General features: G+C 42.0%; 1 protein-coding gene across 9 annotated transcripts in view; it reads right to left on the bottom strand.

Moving 5' to 3' along the window:
* HHAT (hedgehog acyltransferase) overlaps positions 1-19,003 on the bottom strand; it is a 319,102-nt gene that overhangs the window by 242,399 nt on the left and 57,700 nt on the right. For all 9 annotated transcript variants that reach the window (XR_006199132.1, XM_042926300.1, XM_042926301.1 and 6 more), the window contains one exon: positions 12,881-12,994. Coding sequence is in view for 8 of the 9 variants with exons in the window: in XM_042926300.1 (XP_042782234.1) it covers positions 12,881-12,994 (114 nt within the window). In the remaining variant the exon portion in view is untranslated. The remainder of the gene's footprint in view (positions 1-12,880; positions 12,995-19,003) is intronic.

The raw sequence follows: 19,003 nt of genomic DNA on the forward strand, positions 1-19,003 counted from the left end.
AAGCCCGTTGGGAAAACCACCAGCCCGGAACCCTGCGTACACCATCCTGCAAACGTGAAGGTAAAAGAAAGTATTTGTACACATTTCTCAGGTGTTTCATTGAGACAGTTGAGCCAACCAAACCACAAACGGCTTTCTAAGGTCCAAACCAGATTTCTACATCGAAATATCTCAGTGTATTTTTACTAACGTATTGTTTACTGTTTACAGAAAAAGTATCTTACCTGCTTTATACAATATTGAGACCTTTGTATAGTCAATCTGATTGGCATGTTCATTTGCATTTTAGGAGAATCAGAATGTTGTTCTATCCAATTATAAAGTTTTACAATTACTGACAGTAAATAACTAAATGAATATGCCTTTGCTTTTATGACATATTCTTGGTCATATCTGGCTGATAAATCCTTACTTAAAACCACAATACTGTTTTAACATTGTTAGAGAGGCAACATATTATAGGGGTTTAATTACTCAAGCTTTGAAGTCCAACTGCCCAAATAAATCCTGGTATCCCCATTAACTACCTGTGTGACCCCAGGCAAGTGACTTCATCTCTCCATGCCTCAGTTTTTTCATATGTACAGTTAGGATAAGGGCATGTACTTCATGAGGATTAACTTAATGCACGTAAAACGCTTTCCACAGTGTCTGCATACATAGTAAGAACATGACCAATACTAGTTGTCTAGTCCTAGAGGGGAATACAACGGGGTCTTTCTGGTGTACATTTAAAAATATGGTTTCCAGGAATACACCACATTGAAAAGTTGGCAATGCTTGAAATAGGTCTCCTTGTGAAAAGAAGAAGAATTCTTTAAAACAAAGACGGATGTGGACCACAAACTGTAAATCTCATCCTTACATGCTAACTCTTTCAAATATTGCCAAAGTACCATCCCTTCCCAAACCTATGCTCCAGCCCAAGAGAGAACATTTTGAATGAGCAACTAGGTCAGCCACTTTTAAGTTCCAAGAAAATCAGAGAAAACTGCAGTTCAGTTTTACTATTTTTCCATCCTACTGCCCACAGAAAACAGCTACATAAATCTGCTTCAGATTTTCCCCCAAATACTCACCTTTGGGCAGAGTCCATTTATAAGAAACAAGGTCGCCAAAGACCACTTTAGGAAGTAGTTTTAACAAATGAGAAAAAAAAAAAGGTTTTTCCAACATAATCCACAGCCTTTACCACCAGGAATCCTTTTCCACGCACACATGGCAACATACATACACACAGCTACACTTTTATTAAGCGTTATTTGATCCATTTGGAAGAAGCCTGTTTGTTTGGCTTTCATTTGGGAACTTAACCAAAGACTAAGGGGCTTCAATTTGGAAAAAGCTGAAGGAGATTCTCTGGTGAATTTAACTGTGCCCACCAAAGCTACCGTACAGGCCCACATGTTTGTCCCCAATTCTCATCCCCCACTGTCTTCCTCTTGCCATCTAGGACAGGCAGAGCACATTTAATACCATTCTAAGGAAGCACGTTGCCATCATGTTCTCCACTAGCCCTCATATTACCTACTCATTCTCCCCAGTGGGTCAAGGCATCCATGGCAGACAGGTGATGTAAAGAAAAAGATAAAAATAATACCTACTTTTTTAAAACTTATATAAATTAGGGGGTGCCTGGGTGGCTCAGTAAGTTGGGCATCCAACTCTTTTTTTTATTTTTTTTTTTTTAATGTTTATTCTTATTTTTGAGAAAGAGAGAGAGACAGACAGACAGACGGAGAGACAGAACACAATCAGGACAGGGGCAGAGAGAGAGGGAAACACAGAATCTGGAGCAGGCTCCAGGCTCTGAGCTGTCAGAACAGAGCCCGACACAGGGCTCAAACTCACAAACTGTGAGATCATGACCTGGGCTGAAGTCGGACACTTAACCAACTGAGCCACCCAGGCACCCCAGTTAAGGATCCAACTCTTGATTTTGGCTCAGGTCATGATCCCAGGGTTGTGGCAGCTGGAGAGGAGCTAGAAATGGAAGAGTGACCCTGCCCACCCATACAAGCTGCATCTGGATGGCCTGAGGAAGGGGTCTTTTCCCAAGTGCTTCAAAGTCCATTTTCATATGCAAAGGCCTAGGGAGGCCTGTTTCACCGATATCTACTCCAAAAGTGCTTCTGTATTTATCAAACTTTTGTCTACCTCTTTAGTGAAAATGCTTAAGTATCAGGTATTAAGCTTCTGACACCAAATATGCTAGGAACTACTTAACTTTTCAAAAATCAAAAATAAAATGGGTTATGTTTTATTCAAAAACAAGACTTCTCATTCCTCGCCAGAAGGACTTCAAGACTTTTTCCCCCCAAGCTTTCGGGGCAACCTGGGCAGATACACAGTTTTGATCACACACATAATCTATGTCAAGCTCAAGTTTTAAAAAATCCACCTAAGAGTCAACAAAATCCCAGTTTGTTTAAATTAAGTGATGATTATGACTGGAAATTATGGGCCACTTGAGAAGAAGGCACAAAGAATCATTTTGATCAAGTACACAAAACATGAGCTTAATTTAAGACTGGGCTGTGATGTTTCTAATTTAGAAATTTAAATTCTAATTCTATACAATGCTTTTGAGATTTTTGAGATAGTTGTAGATTCACCTGCAGTTATAAGAAATAATACAAAGAGATCCCCCCTCCTACACTTCACCCAGTTTTTCCCAATGGTAATATTTTGCAAAACCATAGCATATCCAACGAGGATATTGACATTGCTACAATCCACCAAATTTATCCAGGTTTCCCAGTTTTGCTTGTACTCCTTTGTATGTGTGTGTGTTTAGTTCCATATAATTTATCACAGGTATAGGTTCAGTCTCCACCACAGTAAAGATATGTAACATCTTATCTTTACAGATGGAGGTAAATAGTTCTATCACCATAAGGATCTCTTGTGTTGCCCTTTTGCAACTACCTCCTTCCCACTCCCTTTATCCCACATCCTTAACCCCTGGAAACGACCACCATCTTCCCCATTTCTAAAATTTTACTTGAAGAATTGTATGCAACCTTTGGGATTGGCTTTTTTCACTCAGTGTAATTCCCTGGAGACTCCTCCAAGTTGCTGAGGGTAAAGTTTGCTCCTTTTTACTGCTGTGTAGTATTCCATGTTATGGATGTCTCACCACTTATTTAACCATTCACCTGTAAAAGAACATCTGGGTTTCCAGTTTTTTGTTATTCTGAACAAAAGTGATATAAACATATGTGTACAGTTTTTTGTGTAAAAATAAGTTTTTATTTCTCTGGGATAAATGTCCAAGAGTGCATTGTTTGGGTTGCATGGTAGTTGCATGTTTAGTTCTAGAAGAATCTGCTAAACAGCATTTCCACCAGGAAGGTATGAGTGCTCCAGTTTATTCCCGTCCTCACCAGCATCTGGCACTGTCACTATGTTTCATCTGAGCCAGTCTGCCAAGTGTGCAGTGGTATCTTACTGTGGCTTTAATTTGCATTCACAAAGCTCTTTCAAAAAGCATCAAAGTGTGAGCAACCTGAAGCTCGAGAGTAAGACAGGCTGGGCAGACTTTGTTGAGGCATAGGACTTTCCTGACCCCCTTTACTCGCCTTATTCCAGGCTCTTCAGTTTCTAACAGAAGATGAAAAGGCAGGTGAGGGAAGAGAAGAAACTTTTAAAAGTCTAGCAAACAATCAGAAAGAAACTACATTTCTGTGACAGTTGACAAAATGGCAAACTGAGAATGCAGTAGCCTTCCTCATGGGACACAGTGCTTCCCGCCCCAGACTGAAGTAGGTCGGCCACCTGCCCTCTGCTCCCACTGCTCCCTGTGTCTATGCTGAACTATTCCTCAAGACGGCCCATTACAGACTCTCTGCTTGATAGTCCCCCTTCACAGGCTAATATCCTGCCTTGTTCAAATTACAGTAATATAAGCCCAGAATCTAACATGGTGCCTAGCATATAGCAAGCACTCCATAAATGCAGGATAAATGAATGAATGGTGGAACAGTTGGGTGGGTACATGGGTAGATATGGTCGATGGATATGCTTCCCCAAGTCTTTGGATTTAACCTAGTAGTTATGACAAACAAGTAACAAGAAGTTAGCACCAAAATTTGGGGCTGTTTAGTCCACTAACATGAAAATCTGCTGTTTTCCAAGGTCCCTACTTATACCACTTAACCCCTTATAAACAAAGGCTGTTTTGCCAGGGCAGATGGAATGGAGGGAGTCACCTGACATCTCCCTGCCTACTGCCTGTTTTCCATCACAGGGGTCTCTTACAACTCTACTTGTGCTGGGGGAAATCTCAAATAGTTTACAACTGATAGGGCACAGGCACCAAGCTATGAAAGCAGACATCTGTGATAGAATCTGTTGCCCATCACCCCACCCACTGGGGGGGGGGGGGTGGTGTTCAGAGAGACTAACCCTAAACTGGTGTAGTTCCAAGGCTGAAATCACCACCCCTGAGGAAAAACTATGCACTCGCCCTCCTTTTCTTCAAATCTTCTTCACTGGGAGTCAAGACCCAGCCACAAGAAGATGGCTGGCAATGCCCCCTCTTACAACATCCTTACTTTTCTCCCACTTCAGCTTGTTCTGTGCTGCAGGCACCGAATGATAAAAGGATGTGCCTGCGTGGTTCCCTCATTAGCTTACCTCCATCGGGAAGAGCAAAAGGGTAAAGCCTTGGTGAGGACAACTGTTGGCAACTATACCAGATTTTGCTGTCTATGAATTCTTTTTGTACATCTGCCCAGAAACCACTCAGTGGGGGCAATTGTTTGAGAAATAAGTAAAGTCAATCAATAATCCTTATGTATGCCATAATTTATTACATACTACATCATCAATTGCAGCTGCTACTAAAAAATATAGTTATATATTTTGGGGAGGGATATATATACACGTGTATATTTATGTGTGTATATATACATACATACATACATACACACACACACACACACACACACACACACCTATCCCCAAACAAAGAGGGAAAACCCAAAACCATCCCAGACTCCAAACAACCACATTCTAGCTGCTTCTCCTGGGAGCAAAGGCCAGTGGGCCCAAACAAAGCCAATTCCATCCCTCCTTAGATACGCACTGATGGAGGAAGAAGAGTCTGGTTAGCACAAGAGATTCCTATTAGGTGTGTGGTTTCAATAAGATGCTGGCAGAGAACACTGTTGACCGCAGCCTTCCAGAGGTTAGTTTCCTCACTTCAGCCAACACCACGGAACCACGCTTTTCAGTCCTGTGGCTGATGAGCTCAGCTGGCCAGGGCCCGGTGCTAATGATGTGGGTTCTGCCAGTCAGAGGTACAGTGAAAACGTCGCTCTGTGGTTAGCAACAGCAGCCACCCTCAGCCCCCACACTAGGCCAGCCTTCTCAAAAGGTTCACACAGGGATATTTTTAGCTCTGAGGGCAGAGAACACAATGTCTCAGGTGGTAGCAAGGCCACAGGGGTGTTCAGGAAAGGAGGCAACTGTCTGACCCACCCAACACACAATCCAGTCATAACAAACCCACAGCCAAAGCTCAGAGCCATTACTCAGCCTCCCCTCCCAGGGTACCGGCCCTTGGTCCAGTCTCGCCAAAACCCAGAGAGAAAGCCCTGCCCAGAGAAAAGGCATTTAACCTTGTCCAAGGAGCTCAGTGGAAAGTTTTAGGACTTGTCCTGGAGAAGAGAAGGGGAGAGAAGAGAAGGGAAGAGAAGAGAAAAAAAGAAATCACACTGTTGAACCTCATCTGCCTCTCTCTGGGAGGAGCTGGGCCACCAAAGGAAGAGATGAGATGAGATAGTAGTTGGAGATGGGAAGCATCCTTGAGGGCTTAGGGGTTGGGCCAGGGAGAACTGCAGACATACTAACATGCCATCTGTGCAGGTGCTGTCTGTCCGTAGTTCATGGCGCCTCTGGAAATGGGGGAATAAAGACAAGTATAGCCCAAATCTTCCACCGTAAGTCCCCAAAACATCGACCATCTGGAACACTTGGTCCAGGTGGTGAAAGCACGAAGCTAATGGGGCCAAAGCTGTGGTTCATGCTTACACATCAGGGCCAAGCAGACTCAGACAAAGAGAGCGCTGTGCCCCAGCCACAAGCAGAACCCTGCCCACTGGCTGTCGCACAAAGCAAGCCTGTGGTTGAGAGGAGGGGATGGGAGAGACACACACACAGATGACTCAGTGCACACTTGGCAAGGAACACCGCCTCCTGACTTTGCATATGATGTGCTCTGCGGATGTAAAGTCCACCTGTCCCCCTGGGCCTGGTAATGAAATGCCAGAAGCCAAAAGAAGCAAACGCTTCCACTTCCTTCAAACTGCAGCTCATGAGCACCTCCTGGGAGGCCTTCCCTCACACCTCCAGGCACAGGTGCCCACTCCTCCTCCCAGGATCCCAACCCACCAGTACATCAGGTCCACAATCAAGATCAGTGTTTGGTCCCCTCTTGTTCTCACCCAACTTCCCAGGGGGAAGGGCTGTGGCTCTCAATCCTTTCCCCCAACAACCCAAGCTTGAAAGAGGGTCAGAGAAAGAAAATCCATGGGCAGAGTATAGGTATGGCTGAATAGCCAGCCTCTGCCCTCAGGGGCTTTAGAATCTCAAGACAGTTGCTTCCTCCCTTGAACACCCTAGAGGGGACTGCTCCCGGGAGCACACACACAGACCAGTCACAGCACACAGCAAATACCAGCAGACCACAGCAGCAGCCACCACGTACTTGGCTTTTATCTTATACAAGCATAACCTTGAAAAACATCAGACCCTCACCACCACCCCAAGAAGCAAGCAGCACCATCCCTATTGCACAAATGAGGAACAGGCTCAAAGTTATCGACTAACTCACTTAAGACTGTGGCTTGAAAGCAGCAAAGCTGGGATTCACCCAAGCCCTTCCCACAACTACTCTGAAAACTGCCTAAGATAAAAAGAGTCTCAACTCAAAGTAACAAGGAAATTAAACGGAAGAACATCTGTATCCTAACCTAGGTAGATTTCTGACGGTGGTCCATGCAAATGGGATCTAAAAATGGAGGGAGTTTGGAAAGAGGGAGGAGCATCCAGTCAAGAGCATTCCTAAAGTTAATCTACATCTCAAATTCTCCGAGGGGCTAGATCTCCTCCAGGGGAGGGGGGTGAGTTGGTTCTTGAAGACAGGAAAACATCACTCTTTAGGCACAAAGCACAGGCATGCATATAGTACAAAAAATGGACAGTATATCTGTGGTATTAAAATTTCACAGTAAGAAAGTCACAATTGGGAAAAGTTTTATGTAAAAAAACTCTGGAGGAGCAGGGATAGTGACAATGAAAAAAAGCTACAGAAAACACTGATCTGTAGAAAGCAAACAAGAAATAGCAAGAATAAGAGTGAGAGGCAAAGGAGACCAATCCGACATGGCCACATCAGTCTCCGTGCATGTCAAAGAGTCACAGGGAGGGCAGGAGATGAAACACTCAGTGTGCCCAACACCCTCAGCTCTCCTTCTGCCCCACTTCACTCTTCCACATGTCCAGTTACAGTACATCAAAAATCAAACACAGAAAAAGGAACGTTTATAAGATTTGTAAGGTATAAAGAATAATGAAATAGCACTGGCATACCCACCACCAGCTTAAGATAAGACCAGGCTACATCAGTGCTTTAGAGGGTCCTGGGCATATGTCAATTATACCTCAATTAAAACAAGTCATAAACTGTCAAAGGGGAAAAAAGGGGTGGGCCTGCATTCCCCCCAATTCTATCCACTTCCCACCCCAACCACACATAACCACTATCCTGAATTTTAACAGTAATCTCATCTTTGTAAGCATATATGTGAACGTATCACTTAGTTTTGCACAATTCTGAGCTTTATAAACATGGGATCTTATCTGATGGATTCCTCTGCAACTAGCCTTCTTACTAGCTCAATGTTGTGATCCAAAAATTCATCCATGTTGACAATTCTAGCTATGATTCAGTCCCTTCCGTGGAATACGTTCACAAGTCCTCCATTTCCCCATAACGGACACCTGGATTCCTTCTGGTTCTTCATTACAAACATCAATCACTGCAATGAATGTCCTGACTTGCCCCCTGACTGGCAAAAAGAGTTTCTCCAGAGACTATGTCAGAATTAGCACTAGTAGCCTTGGGCTATGCATCTCTTTGAAGTAATATATTACAAAGAAGCTGTACCAATACATATGCACAACCTTTCTGTATGAGTTCAGGTAGCTGTTATTTGATACAATCAGGATTTTTGTTTTGTCTTTGCTACACTGGAAAGTAGGAAATGATACAGTTTTAAGATGTATTTGATTACTAAAAAAAGTTGAACAGGTGTTCTAAGTTTACTGGTCATTTATGCTTCCTCTTCTGCAAATTCCTTTTCACATTTGTGCCATTTTTTTCTATTGGGTGATTTGTCTTTTTCTTAGGAAATTTCTTTATATATTCCAAATACTAGTCCTCTGTCAGGTTGCAAACAACTCTATTAGTGACTTGCCTTTTCACTTTCTTCGTTGTGTCTTTGGCTACATCCAAAGATGTACACTAATTATACACTGATGATTACACATAATTATACATTGAGAAGTTCTTATTATAATGTAGTTAAACTTATCAATTGTTTTCCTTTACAATTTTGTATTCTTTGGGTCTTGTTTAAGAAATCTTTCTCAACCCTAATAACAGATAGTCTAGATCACACTTTGTAAAAGTTATATGCTTTTTTCTTTTTAAATCCTTAATCTACCTTGAAAAGGATTATGTGTCGTATGAGTTCTTTTTAATATAGCTAAACAATTAGGTCAGCACTGCTTACTGAACAGTTCATCTTTTTTAATAATCTTTTTTTAAATTTTTTTTAAACATTTATTTACTTTTGAGAGACAGAGCACAAGTGGGGGAAGGGTAGAGAGATAGGGAAACACAGAATCCAAAGCAGGCTCCAGATTCTGGGCTGTCAGCACAGAGCCCTACACGGGGCTCAAACCCACAAACCGTGAGATCATGACCTGAGCTGAAGTCAGACGCTTAACCAGCTGACCCACCCAGGCACCCCTGAACAGTTCATCTTTTCCATATAGATATGAAATGCCAATTCTGTCATAAATCAAGTTTCCATCTATGCATAGGTATTTTCTAAACTCTATTCTGTTCCATTGGTCTATTTGTCTATCCTGGTACCAATACAACAATGTCCTAATTATTATATCTTTGTAAGTCATAATTTCTGGTAAGGCATATCCTTTGATTTTGGTACCAATCTTATACTATCTTCATTAAATATACATTTCCTCCTTTTCTCTTTTCTGAAAAAGCCTGGTTAAGATTTAAGTCATTTGTGTCTGGATGTTTGGCAGAATTGGTTTATTACTAGTGTTTTTTTAAATTTTTTTTAATTTTTTTTAATTTATTTTTGACAGAGAGAGACAGAGCATGAGCAGGGGAGGGGTAGAGAGAGAGGGAGACACAGAATCTGAAGCAGGCTCCAGGCTCTGACCTATCAGCACAGAGCCCGACGCGGGGCTCAAACTCACAGACTGTGAGATCATGACCTGAGCCAAAGTTGGACGCTTAACCGACCGAGCCACCCAGGCGCCCCGATTACTAGTATTTTCTTAAATAGATTTGACTAGTGATTAAATTTCTTTTCATGGTTTTAGTGACTATTTGGTCTATTTCTCATGAGTCAGTTTTGGTAAGTTATATTTCCAGCAATTTGTCTGCTTTGCCAAAGTTTTGAAGATTTTTGGTGTAAAGGTGTGCAAAATATATATCCTCTTACTATATTTTTTCATCAGCTTTTCCATACTTAATATCGGTTATTTGTGCACTTTCTTTTTCCTTGACCAATCTTACCATTAATTTCTACTTTTATTTTTGTTGTTTTCTTCCTTCCTTTTTTCTGTTCTTTAACTTCTTAAACTGTGTGTACTTTGCTCATTATTTTTCAGCCTTTCTTAATAGGAATGTGTAGGATTATGGTTTCCAATTAAATACCATGCTAGCCACACCCTACAAGTTTTGATACATGTAACATTTTTCATTTATTTCTACTCTCTAACTTATAGTATGATGATCTCTTTTTGACCTACATGTTATTTAAAAGTATGTTTTCTTTAATTTCTAAATGAGTTAGAGTTTTTAGGTCATCTCGTGTTACCGGTTTCCAAACTTAATTGCACTGGGATTAAAGAGAGTAACCTATATAGAACAGATACTTTGACATTTTGTTGAAAATACTTTGAAATGTGTTGAAATGTATGGTCTATATGTCATTAAATTTTATAAATATTCTGTGAATTCTCCAGTTGTTAGATATAATTTACATATATTTCTTATATCAAGCTCATTAATTATATTTTCCTTGTTTTTCTAAATGATATATTAGTCATGAAATTATGTTAAAACCTCTCCCTATAATAAATTTTTTTTAAGGTTTTTTTTTTTTGGGGGGGGGGGGGAGGGAGGACAGCAAGACCCAAGCAGGCTCTGTGATGTCATCAAGGAGCCCGACATGAACTGAGGAACCATGAGATCATGAACTGAGCCAAAATCAAGAGTTGGACGCTTAACTGACTGAGCCACCCAAGTGCCCCATAAACTTTTCTATCTTTATGGTACTGATCAACTTTTGCTTTACATCTCTCAAAGCAGACAAAATTAGAACTGTAACATCCTCCTAATGGAATTAACTCTGTATCATTAAATAATCCTCTGTCACTAATAATGCTCTTTGCTGGTTATTAATAAAACCACACCAGTATATGGGTGGACAGGGGAGTCTGAGGTTTGCTTGGAATGTCTTTTCCCATCCGTTTACCTACCAAACTTTCCATGTCCTTCCATTTTAAGTACATCTTGCTAAGAAGCACATCTCAGGACTCTATTAATTTTCCCTTACTTCTGTTTTTCTTTTTTAAGTGTATTTATTTTGAGAGGGAGGGAGGGAGGGAGGGAGAGAGAGAGAGAACACAAGCGGGGTAGGGACAGAGAGAAGGAGAGACAGAATCCCAAGCAGGCTCCGAGCCATCAGCACAGAACTGGATGCAGGGCTCGAACTCACAAACTGTGAGATCATGACCTGAACAGAGATCAAGACCCGGACGCTTAACCAACTGAGCCATTATTTGTTTTTCTTTTATCCAGTCTGACAACCTTTTTCTGGGGGGTATGGGTGGGGACTGGGTCCATTTATATTGATTGTGACTACTGATCTATTTATCTGCCATTTCTTTTGTGCTTTCTCTTTGTCCTGTTTTCTCCATGTTTCACCCTTACTTTTTAATGACATTTATGACAAATGAAGCTCCTCATTTTTAAGGGGGTTAAAAAAAATAATAATGCTCTCTTACCACCCCTACCTTACACAAAATGACGAATTAAAATCCTGCCGTGAAAAGCTTTCCTAAAGTTATAAACCTAATCAGTGAGAAAGCCAAAGACCCGACACATCATCGTCATCTCGTACTCTTCTGCTGCACTGCAGTTCACCCACAACCATGGCAGCAGTAGCAAGAGTGGACACATCTCACAGATCCTCCTTGACATCCTTCGTCTTTCCCTCACACAAGTAACAGTGACAGGTAGTAAGCTATTCATTTCACAGATGGGAAAACTGAGACCTGGGGCAATAAGTCATCTGTCTATGGGCAGAGAAATTTTAGTTAGACACAAAAATGTTAAATCTCTAGAAAACTTGAAGTCTTAAAAAAAAAAAAAAAAAAAAAAAAAAAGACCAAACAGAAATTTGTGGAAGAAAAGAAACCCATTAATGAGGGCTTAGGTACCTAAAATTGCTACTAGCTTAGGGACACCCAAAAAATTATTATTTACTATTGGGTCTGCTCAGAAAGCTCTATGAAACGTTTTAATGTATGAAGATCTGGCAGCATATAACAGTGAAGTTTTTGCCATTTTAGAAGATGGGAACCACTTGGGTACAAAAAAATAATCAGTATCACATTTAAAACAAAGTTAACATGTCGTTGGAATTTCCTATCTTCCAGGATGAGACACGATCCTGAAAAGCACCGATTTTCAAGAAAGAGCTAAAAAATAGCCCACGTCTGGTACACGTTTCTAACCACACGACACCCTGTTTTCCTTAGCCTCACACTGTGGTCTGTCGTGCCCAGAGGCTCCTGCTTCTTCGGTCTCTTCACCTCCATGAACCTCTAAGAATCAAACGTTTCCTGTGGGCTGACTTCCAAGTCAGTTTTTGGTCGGGTCATCTTCACTATGTAGATTTCCAAGCACAGACTCATTTTTTTTTTCACTTGGGGAATCTACAGAGTCAAGAAGCATGTATCAGAAGACGCTGGACAAAAGCCTGGCCCCTCAGCGACAGAAAGATCCCCCAGGCAGCATCTGAGATCCCTTGGGAGCTAGACCCATCAAGAGGCTTTCAATCCTCCCTTCTGTGAAAGCACTTCTCAAACATCCCCTTTGAAGTAGCCCTTGTTCTCCACTCCAAGCCAGGGCAAGAATAAAAAAAATACTACTGGGATTCTGATCTACAACAGCTACCGTGGCATAAATTATTCGACATTGAAATGACTCCCATTTAGTGATATCATTCACTACTTTCTCCTGAACTTATACATTGTCCTCAACAATCGGTGTTTTTTCAATACGATCATTTGATCAGGTATGATCTTAGTTTTATTCTAAAACCTTCATATTCAATGGTTTTAAAAATAACCTGGAGGAAGCAAATGCAGGATAAGAATGTATGAGATCTTTACCATAAATGTCTTATTGATCATTAGCAATTCTTTCTCATCTTTTCCAGGCTCCCAAGGCCAATATCCACATCTCCTGATTCCCAGTTCAGGACTCTTTCCTCTCAAAAGGCAAAGAAACAGGCATAAGAGGAAATGCTGCACATAATCATACCTTCCTTGCAAGCACGCCGGCCACCTGAGACACAGCCATGTGGCCCAGCAGAAACCGCACCAGCTGCTGTTTTCCCCATTCCATCCAGAAGCTCCACTCAAAGTCATTTGGGTCCTAAAGAGAGCAAAACAGGAGATTATCTGGGGGATTTTGGTACATCTTAGGCAGAACAGAAATTCCAGTTAATAAAACAACCGGAAAGAAGGACAACGAGAATCCAAACTCCAAATGACATGCGCGCATTCCCAGCCCCAGCGCTGCCACAACACCACCAGCTTGTACCCTTCCCTCCAGCTTGGCTGGTCTCACTGCCCTTCTCCGAATCAGTGTCTTTTCAGAGCTGATCCCCCAGGACCCTCTGTGGAACAAAAACCATTATTATTCCCATTTCATAAAAGATGAAACAGAGGCTTAAAGAATTCAATTCATGTACCCAGTGTCACATAGATAATATCAGTTCATTGCTTGCACTATCTCAGGTTAGCCACGCAAACGAGAGAAATGCAAATTGGCTGCTAATAAAATTGCTTAAGGTCAATCGTGTTAAGTCTTGCTGTCAATTTGGGCAGGAGAATGAAATTAACCAATTCTCCATAGGATAAGGATGAAAGAATGAAAGATATACTTCACTTCCCTTCAGGAAGCTCTGTGTCCATTAACACCCTGTGTATAGATGTCCATTATCACCCCATGTCTAGACATGCACCAGGAACAGTATCCATGCAGCTCCCTGGCAGAAGCAGGTGAAAACTTCTGGGTAAGACTAGACGTGTGAATAGCTGGGGACTAACATCCAAAAACCTTGGTTTGGCCTTGGGAGCCCTAGGGAGATCATGGCAGCTGATTCAAATATGGAGGGAACAAACAGTGATTGGCCACTCTAAAATGGGCAATGCACGCTTGGCCAATGAGCATCTCAATGATGAAGTGGGGATTTGAGATCCTCAGGATTTTCTAGCCCAGCTGTGTGGGTGGGGAAGGAATCCCGAGTGACTATTGATATGGAACAACTCACCAGTCTCTGCAAATGGAACTTTAATTGGATTTAGAGGAAAATACATGATTTTTTTTTTATACCTAAGGATTGAAGAGTAATTTCATACCAGTTACACATTTAAAAACTCTCTTTCCAGAAGGTAAAGCATAGATAAAATTTATCTTGATTCATATCAGACTATGAATACAGAGATAGCAAACCTCGTAGCCAAGGTTATAAGCTTGTTCTGGTTTAGATCCCAGATCTACCCATATACTGTTTGTGATGACTCTGAGTGAGATACTTTATACCTTTCTGACCTATCGGCTCATGTGATAACAGTACTGATCTTCCAGGGGTTTGTGAAGTTTAAATGAGAACATATGCATACCGAAAGTTTAAAACAGTACCTGGCATGCTGCATTCAATAAAAACTGCTCCTTGCCACCAACTGTTAGTCCCATGTACTTCTCATCCTATGTTAACCAGCAAGACTGTATCATGCTTTACAATGTGCCACTTGTTTTAAAAAAAAAAAAAAAAAGTTTTTCCATTTTCCAAATGAATACAGTATTGTACATCAAATAAAACATGTTCCTCACATTCAAGATCGTGATCCATAGACAACCTGCTCGTAGAGCCCCCATCCCCATAAAAATTATGGGTCTCATCCAATTCTTTCCATTCAGAGATGATGACAGGGTCCAAGATGTGCACGTGCCACATGGCCAGGCAGCAGCAGAGAACTCAAACCTTTACCTTGGCTCTCAATCCCTGATCCAAAGCTCGTTTCCTCATCTCAAAAATTTCAGATGAGTCAATTAAATGAATGAATGCAAACAAGCTCAAAGGTCACGTGATGATGCCATGCTGGGAAAGTGCCGCTTTTGTAACAAGGATACAGGCAAAGAGACGCTAAAAGTCGAGGTTGAATTTTTTTAATTCCCCCATCAAAAATATTCCAATATCCTACCTTTTTTATTATAAAGAGTGTTCTTAAACACTAAGAATAACACTTTAAATTCAGAACCCCAGGCTTACCAATGCTTCAAAGCCTCTCCAACTTTAACTTTCTAGGGGAAAAATGATATCTCATAAAATGTAAGAAACCAAAAGACCTTGATGTTCCAACGGAAGGCCCAGGCCTACTGAAAACCCTGTGCTAGTAAAACCCCATCAACAAAAGTTAGGGTCTTTCATCATTAATTCCTTTGCAGAAAATATCCATTTAAAGGAAATAAAAACATTTCTCTCATGTCTATCCTTCTCCATTTAACGTATTTACCTAAAGGAAATCATGTCTATCCTAAGGAAATAATCGGACAGAAAGTTGAGCCAATGAATGGAACAAGATGGCCAATAACTAGTGGTTGATGATTTGGGTAAGAAAAATGTTGACTCACCCGCTTTTATAAACAAAAACTTTACAGATACTGAGTTCAATCACACGTTTCAAGGCAAATGTTAAAGCCTCAAATTAAGAACAATTTTTTCATATTCTGTTCCTTCCTCCACTTCCTTTCCTGATCCTGCAGTTCTTAGTCAATTAAAACACTCTTCTTCAGGTCTCTAAGTGAGCCAGACATAAACAAGGGATCAATTCAAGTCAGACAGAACCAGGAAGGCTCCTCCACAGAGAAAGGGGAGACTAAACTCCAAGGAACAGTAATCTACATCCAATCTTCTAGATCCGTGCTTCCCAAGCTTCAGTGTGCACACAAATCATCTACACATCCTGCTAACATGCAGATTCTGGCCCAGCATCTCACCTCTGGGATGGGGCCTGGGATTCTCTATTTCTAACAAGCTCCCAGGTGATGATATCTGCTGGCCCAGGGACCACATTTTGCGTAGCAAAGATCTACATCACTTATTATACCTCCTTCCACCTGAATGGTCGTCACCCCAGAGGATCCTTAACAGTGCACCCCACCCCATACAATTCCCAGGCAGGGACACACTAAAGCTAATATTTGCCAACAGAACAGCCATCATCCTGCTCACTGTCGGAAACTCTGAGCACCTTAATTCAACATGTTTTAAACTAAGTAAGTTAACATGCACAGTTACTCATTCTGATACTTTCAATCTGCAACCAGGCAAAACCGAGAAACCTAAAAGCACATGACAGTTCTAGGCATCTCTTAAATAGTGACTCCAACTTCCTGGTGAAACAGTCTTTCCTATTCTTCACAAAAGAAAGGGCCTGGGCTGGTATTCTTAATCGCTTCTTTCCCCAGCCAGAGAGCAGAGTCCTATCCTAGGCCCTGTGGGAAAACCTGTGTATTCCTCACCCTTGGGGAACTCACATCACCAACACCGACACCCCACAATCAAGACACTGAAAATCCACTGTAAAACAAGAGAGGTCACAGTGATGTAATTCAAACACATACACTTCTATAAGACAGACCTTTCCTTCTCATGTAAATCACTACCATTCTGGGTATGTGTTTTCTAACAACCTCACAACAACCCTTCAAGTTTTTTGAATAGACAAATTATTTGCCCATAACGAGTAGAGGGGTGAGCTGGATTTCAAACACAGACCTGTTACCAAAGAGGAAGTCCTTTTCCAAGATGTTCCTACTTGTGCTGACTCTACCTGGACTTCCCTAATCCACCCAGACAGACACACACACACACACATGCGCACATACATGCACCCTACTAACCAAACTGCCTCCGAGAGGGTACCTCCTTAATACCACCATAACCACAAAGATGTTGGCTCAAGTGTGAGGTCTTCTTCCCTCTTCCGGGTGGACCTCATTGTGTCCCTGTCATTCACATCTGAATTCCAGCACCTTTATTATAACATAACTTATTGGAGCACTTTTTATTATAGTCAATTCATGCATTTTCTCTCTAGGGAGAAAAATGGCAAGTTCTTGAAAGTAACCTTGACTTAACCAAATTTGCATCAGGTATGCCCAACATTTGGCAAGCCTTAAAAATGATGGGGGAGGGGTGCCTGGGTGGCTCAGTCGGTTGAGCGTCTGACTTTGGCTCAGGTCATGATCTCACAGCTTGTGAGTTCGAGCCCTGCATCGGGCTCTGTGCTGACAGCTGGGAGCCTGGAGCCTGCTTCAGATTCTGTGTCTCTCTCTCTCTGCCCCTACCCCTCTCATGCTCTGTCTCTGTATCTGTCTCTCTCTCTCAAAGATAAATAAACGTTAAAAAAAAATTTTTTAAATGGTGGGGGAGTAAAATCAGCCTAAGTTCTTTTTTTTTGTTTGTTTGTTTAATGTTTTTATTTATTTTTGAGACAGAGAGAGACAGAGCATGAGCAGGGGAGGGGCAGAAAGAGAGGGAGACACAGAATCCGAAGCAGGCTCCAGGCTCCAAGCTGTCAGCACAGAACCCGACGCAGGGCTCGAACTCACGGACCATGAGATCATGACCTGAGGTGAAGTCGGACGCTTAACTGACTGAGCCACCCAGGCGTCCCTAAAATCAGCCTATGTTCATTTCTACTCCTGCACAAACCTGGGTAAGTCACTAGGCTCTCTGGATCTGAGCCTTCTACGTCTAAAACAAAAGGCTAAACTAGCATGATGTCTAAGATGCCCTTAAAAGAATAAAAAAAAAAAAGTAGGGCTGCCTGGGTGGCTCAGTACATTAAGCAGCCAACTTTGGATCAGGTCATGACCTCATGGCTCGTGAGTTTAAGCCCCACATGGGACTCTGTGCTGACAGCTCAGAGCGTGGAGCCCATTTCAGGTTCTGTGTCTCCCCCTCTCTCTGCCCCTCTCTCACTCTCATTCTGTCACTCTCTCTCAAAAATAAACATTAAAATTAAAAAAAAAAAAAAAAGAAGCTACTTTCCAGACTAAGGGAAAGAGACACTACTAATAGAGTGTCTACAGACTGCTGACTGAGCACCCACCATTCAGGCGAGGGGTTGATCTCCCATCACCCCCCCAGTGACCAATCCAGGCCTCCACACAGTCCACCTGCTCTGTTCCAGAAAGTCCACCAGCCTGCCCTCTTCCCCAGATTGGGTAGAAACTACTACAGTATATTCACTGTGTCGTAGGATTCTGCCCATAGCAAGATAAGTCAACCATCCTCAGAGAGGCTACATATCGCATGTCCCAGGTCCAAGAGCAAATACATGACAAAGGCTGATTTCAAAGCCCTAGGTACTAGACCACAAGGCCCATATTTCATGTGGTAAATACCTATAACACAAAAATAGTTAAGATGGTAAATTGTAAGTGCACAGCTCAGTGGCATTAAGTACACTTACACTGTTACACAACTGTAACCACCATCCATCTCCAGAATCTTCAGCTAGAATGTCCAACTACTTGACTCAGAGTTAAATCTGACATTCATTTCCATGCTTCTCTGGAGCCCTGAAGGGAGGATGGATGGGGATTCCCACAGAGTGATTAGTACCGTGTACGTTTTTGTGCTATGCATGTATTTGTTAAGTATACATAAACAATAAACTATTTTAGTCTGATAGTCCCGGAAAAACAAATTCAAGAGTTTTCAGGCTGCATATCCTGAAACAGAGATACTCACAGGCCAAATCTGAGAGAATTGACATGCTCAAGATCCCCCAAACCCACTCAAAAGAAAGGAAGGCAGAAAGGTTCTAGAAACTGGACTGAACAGAAGTGAATCCATGGTTAACCAAAGGGAAACATGAACACTCAGAAAAGCTGCAAGATCTGAAATGCCAGGGGAAAGGGACCATCCTACCTTCTTCTCAAAATAAAATGTCGGCTCTGTATGGCCGACTCTTCCAACCCTTTTCTAGCATGACTTCCTATACATTAGAGGTCAGAAGGCAAACAACAACAACAACAACAACAACAAAAACCTTACATTACCTACATTTCCCAGAATTCCCTGCAGCTAGCATGTCTACATGTGCCCCAGCTTCTGATGAACAAACACACAATGACTCTGATAAGAACATAAAGATGTGCAGGCTGGGAGACTCTTCTGAAAGTATAGTGGCAGAGGCCCTTGTTTTTCCGCAGCACCATCAGTGGACACTCCAGGGTTCAGTCAGTCCATCCGGAGGGTTGGCAGTTTTGGTTAGCACACTCGCTGCACTGTCCACTCAGGCTGGGACCTGTGCAGCAGCCACAGTTTTGCTCTGGAAATTGCTCCTGGAAGTTCACTTCGTG

This window comes from Panthera leo, chromosome F3, assembly GCF_018350215.1.
Source record: "Panthera leo isolate Ple1 chromosome F3, P.leo_Ple1_pat1.1, whole genome shotgun sequence".
Taxonomy (NCBI): domain Eukaryota; kingdom Metazoa; phylum Chordata; class Mammalia; order Carnivora; family Felidae; genus Panthera; species Panthera leo.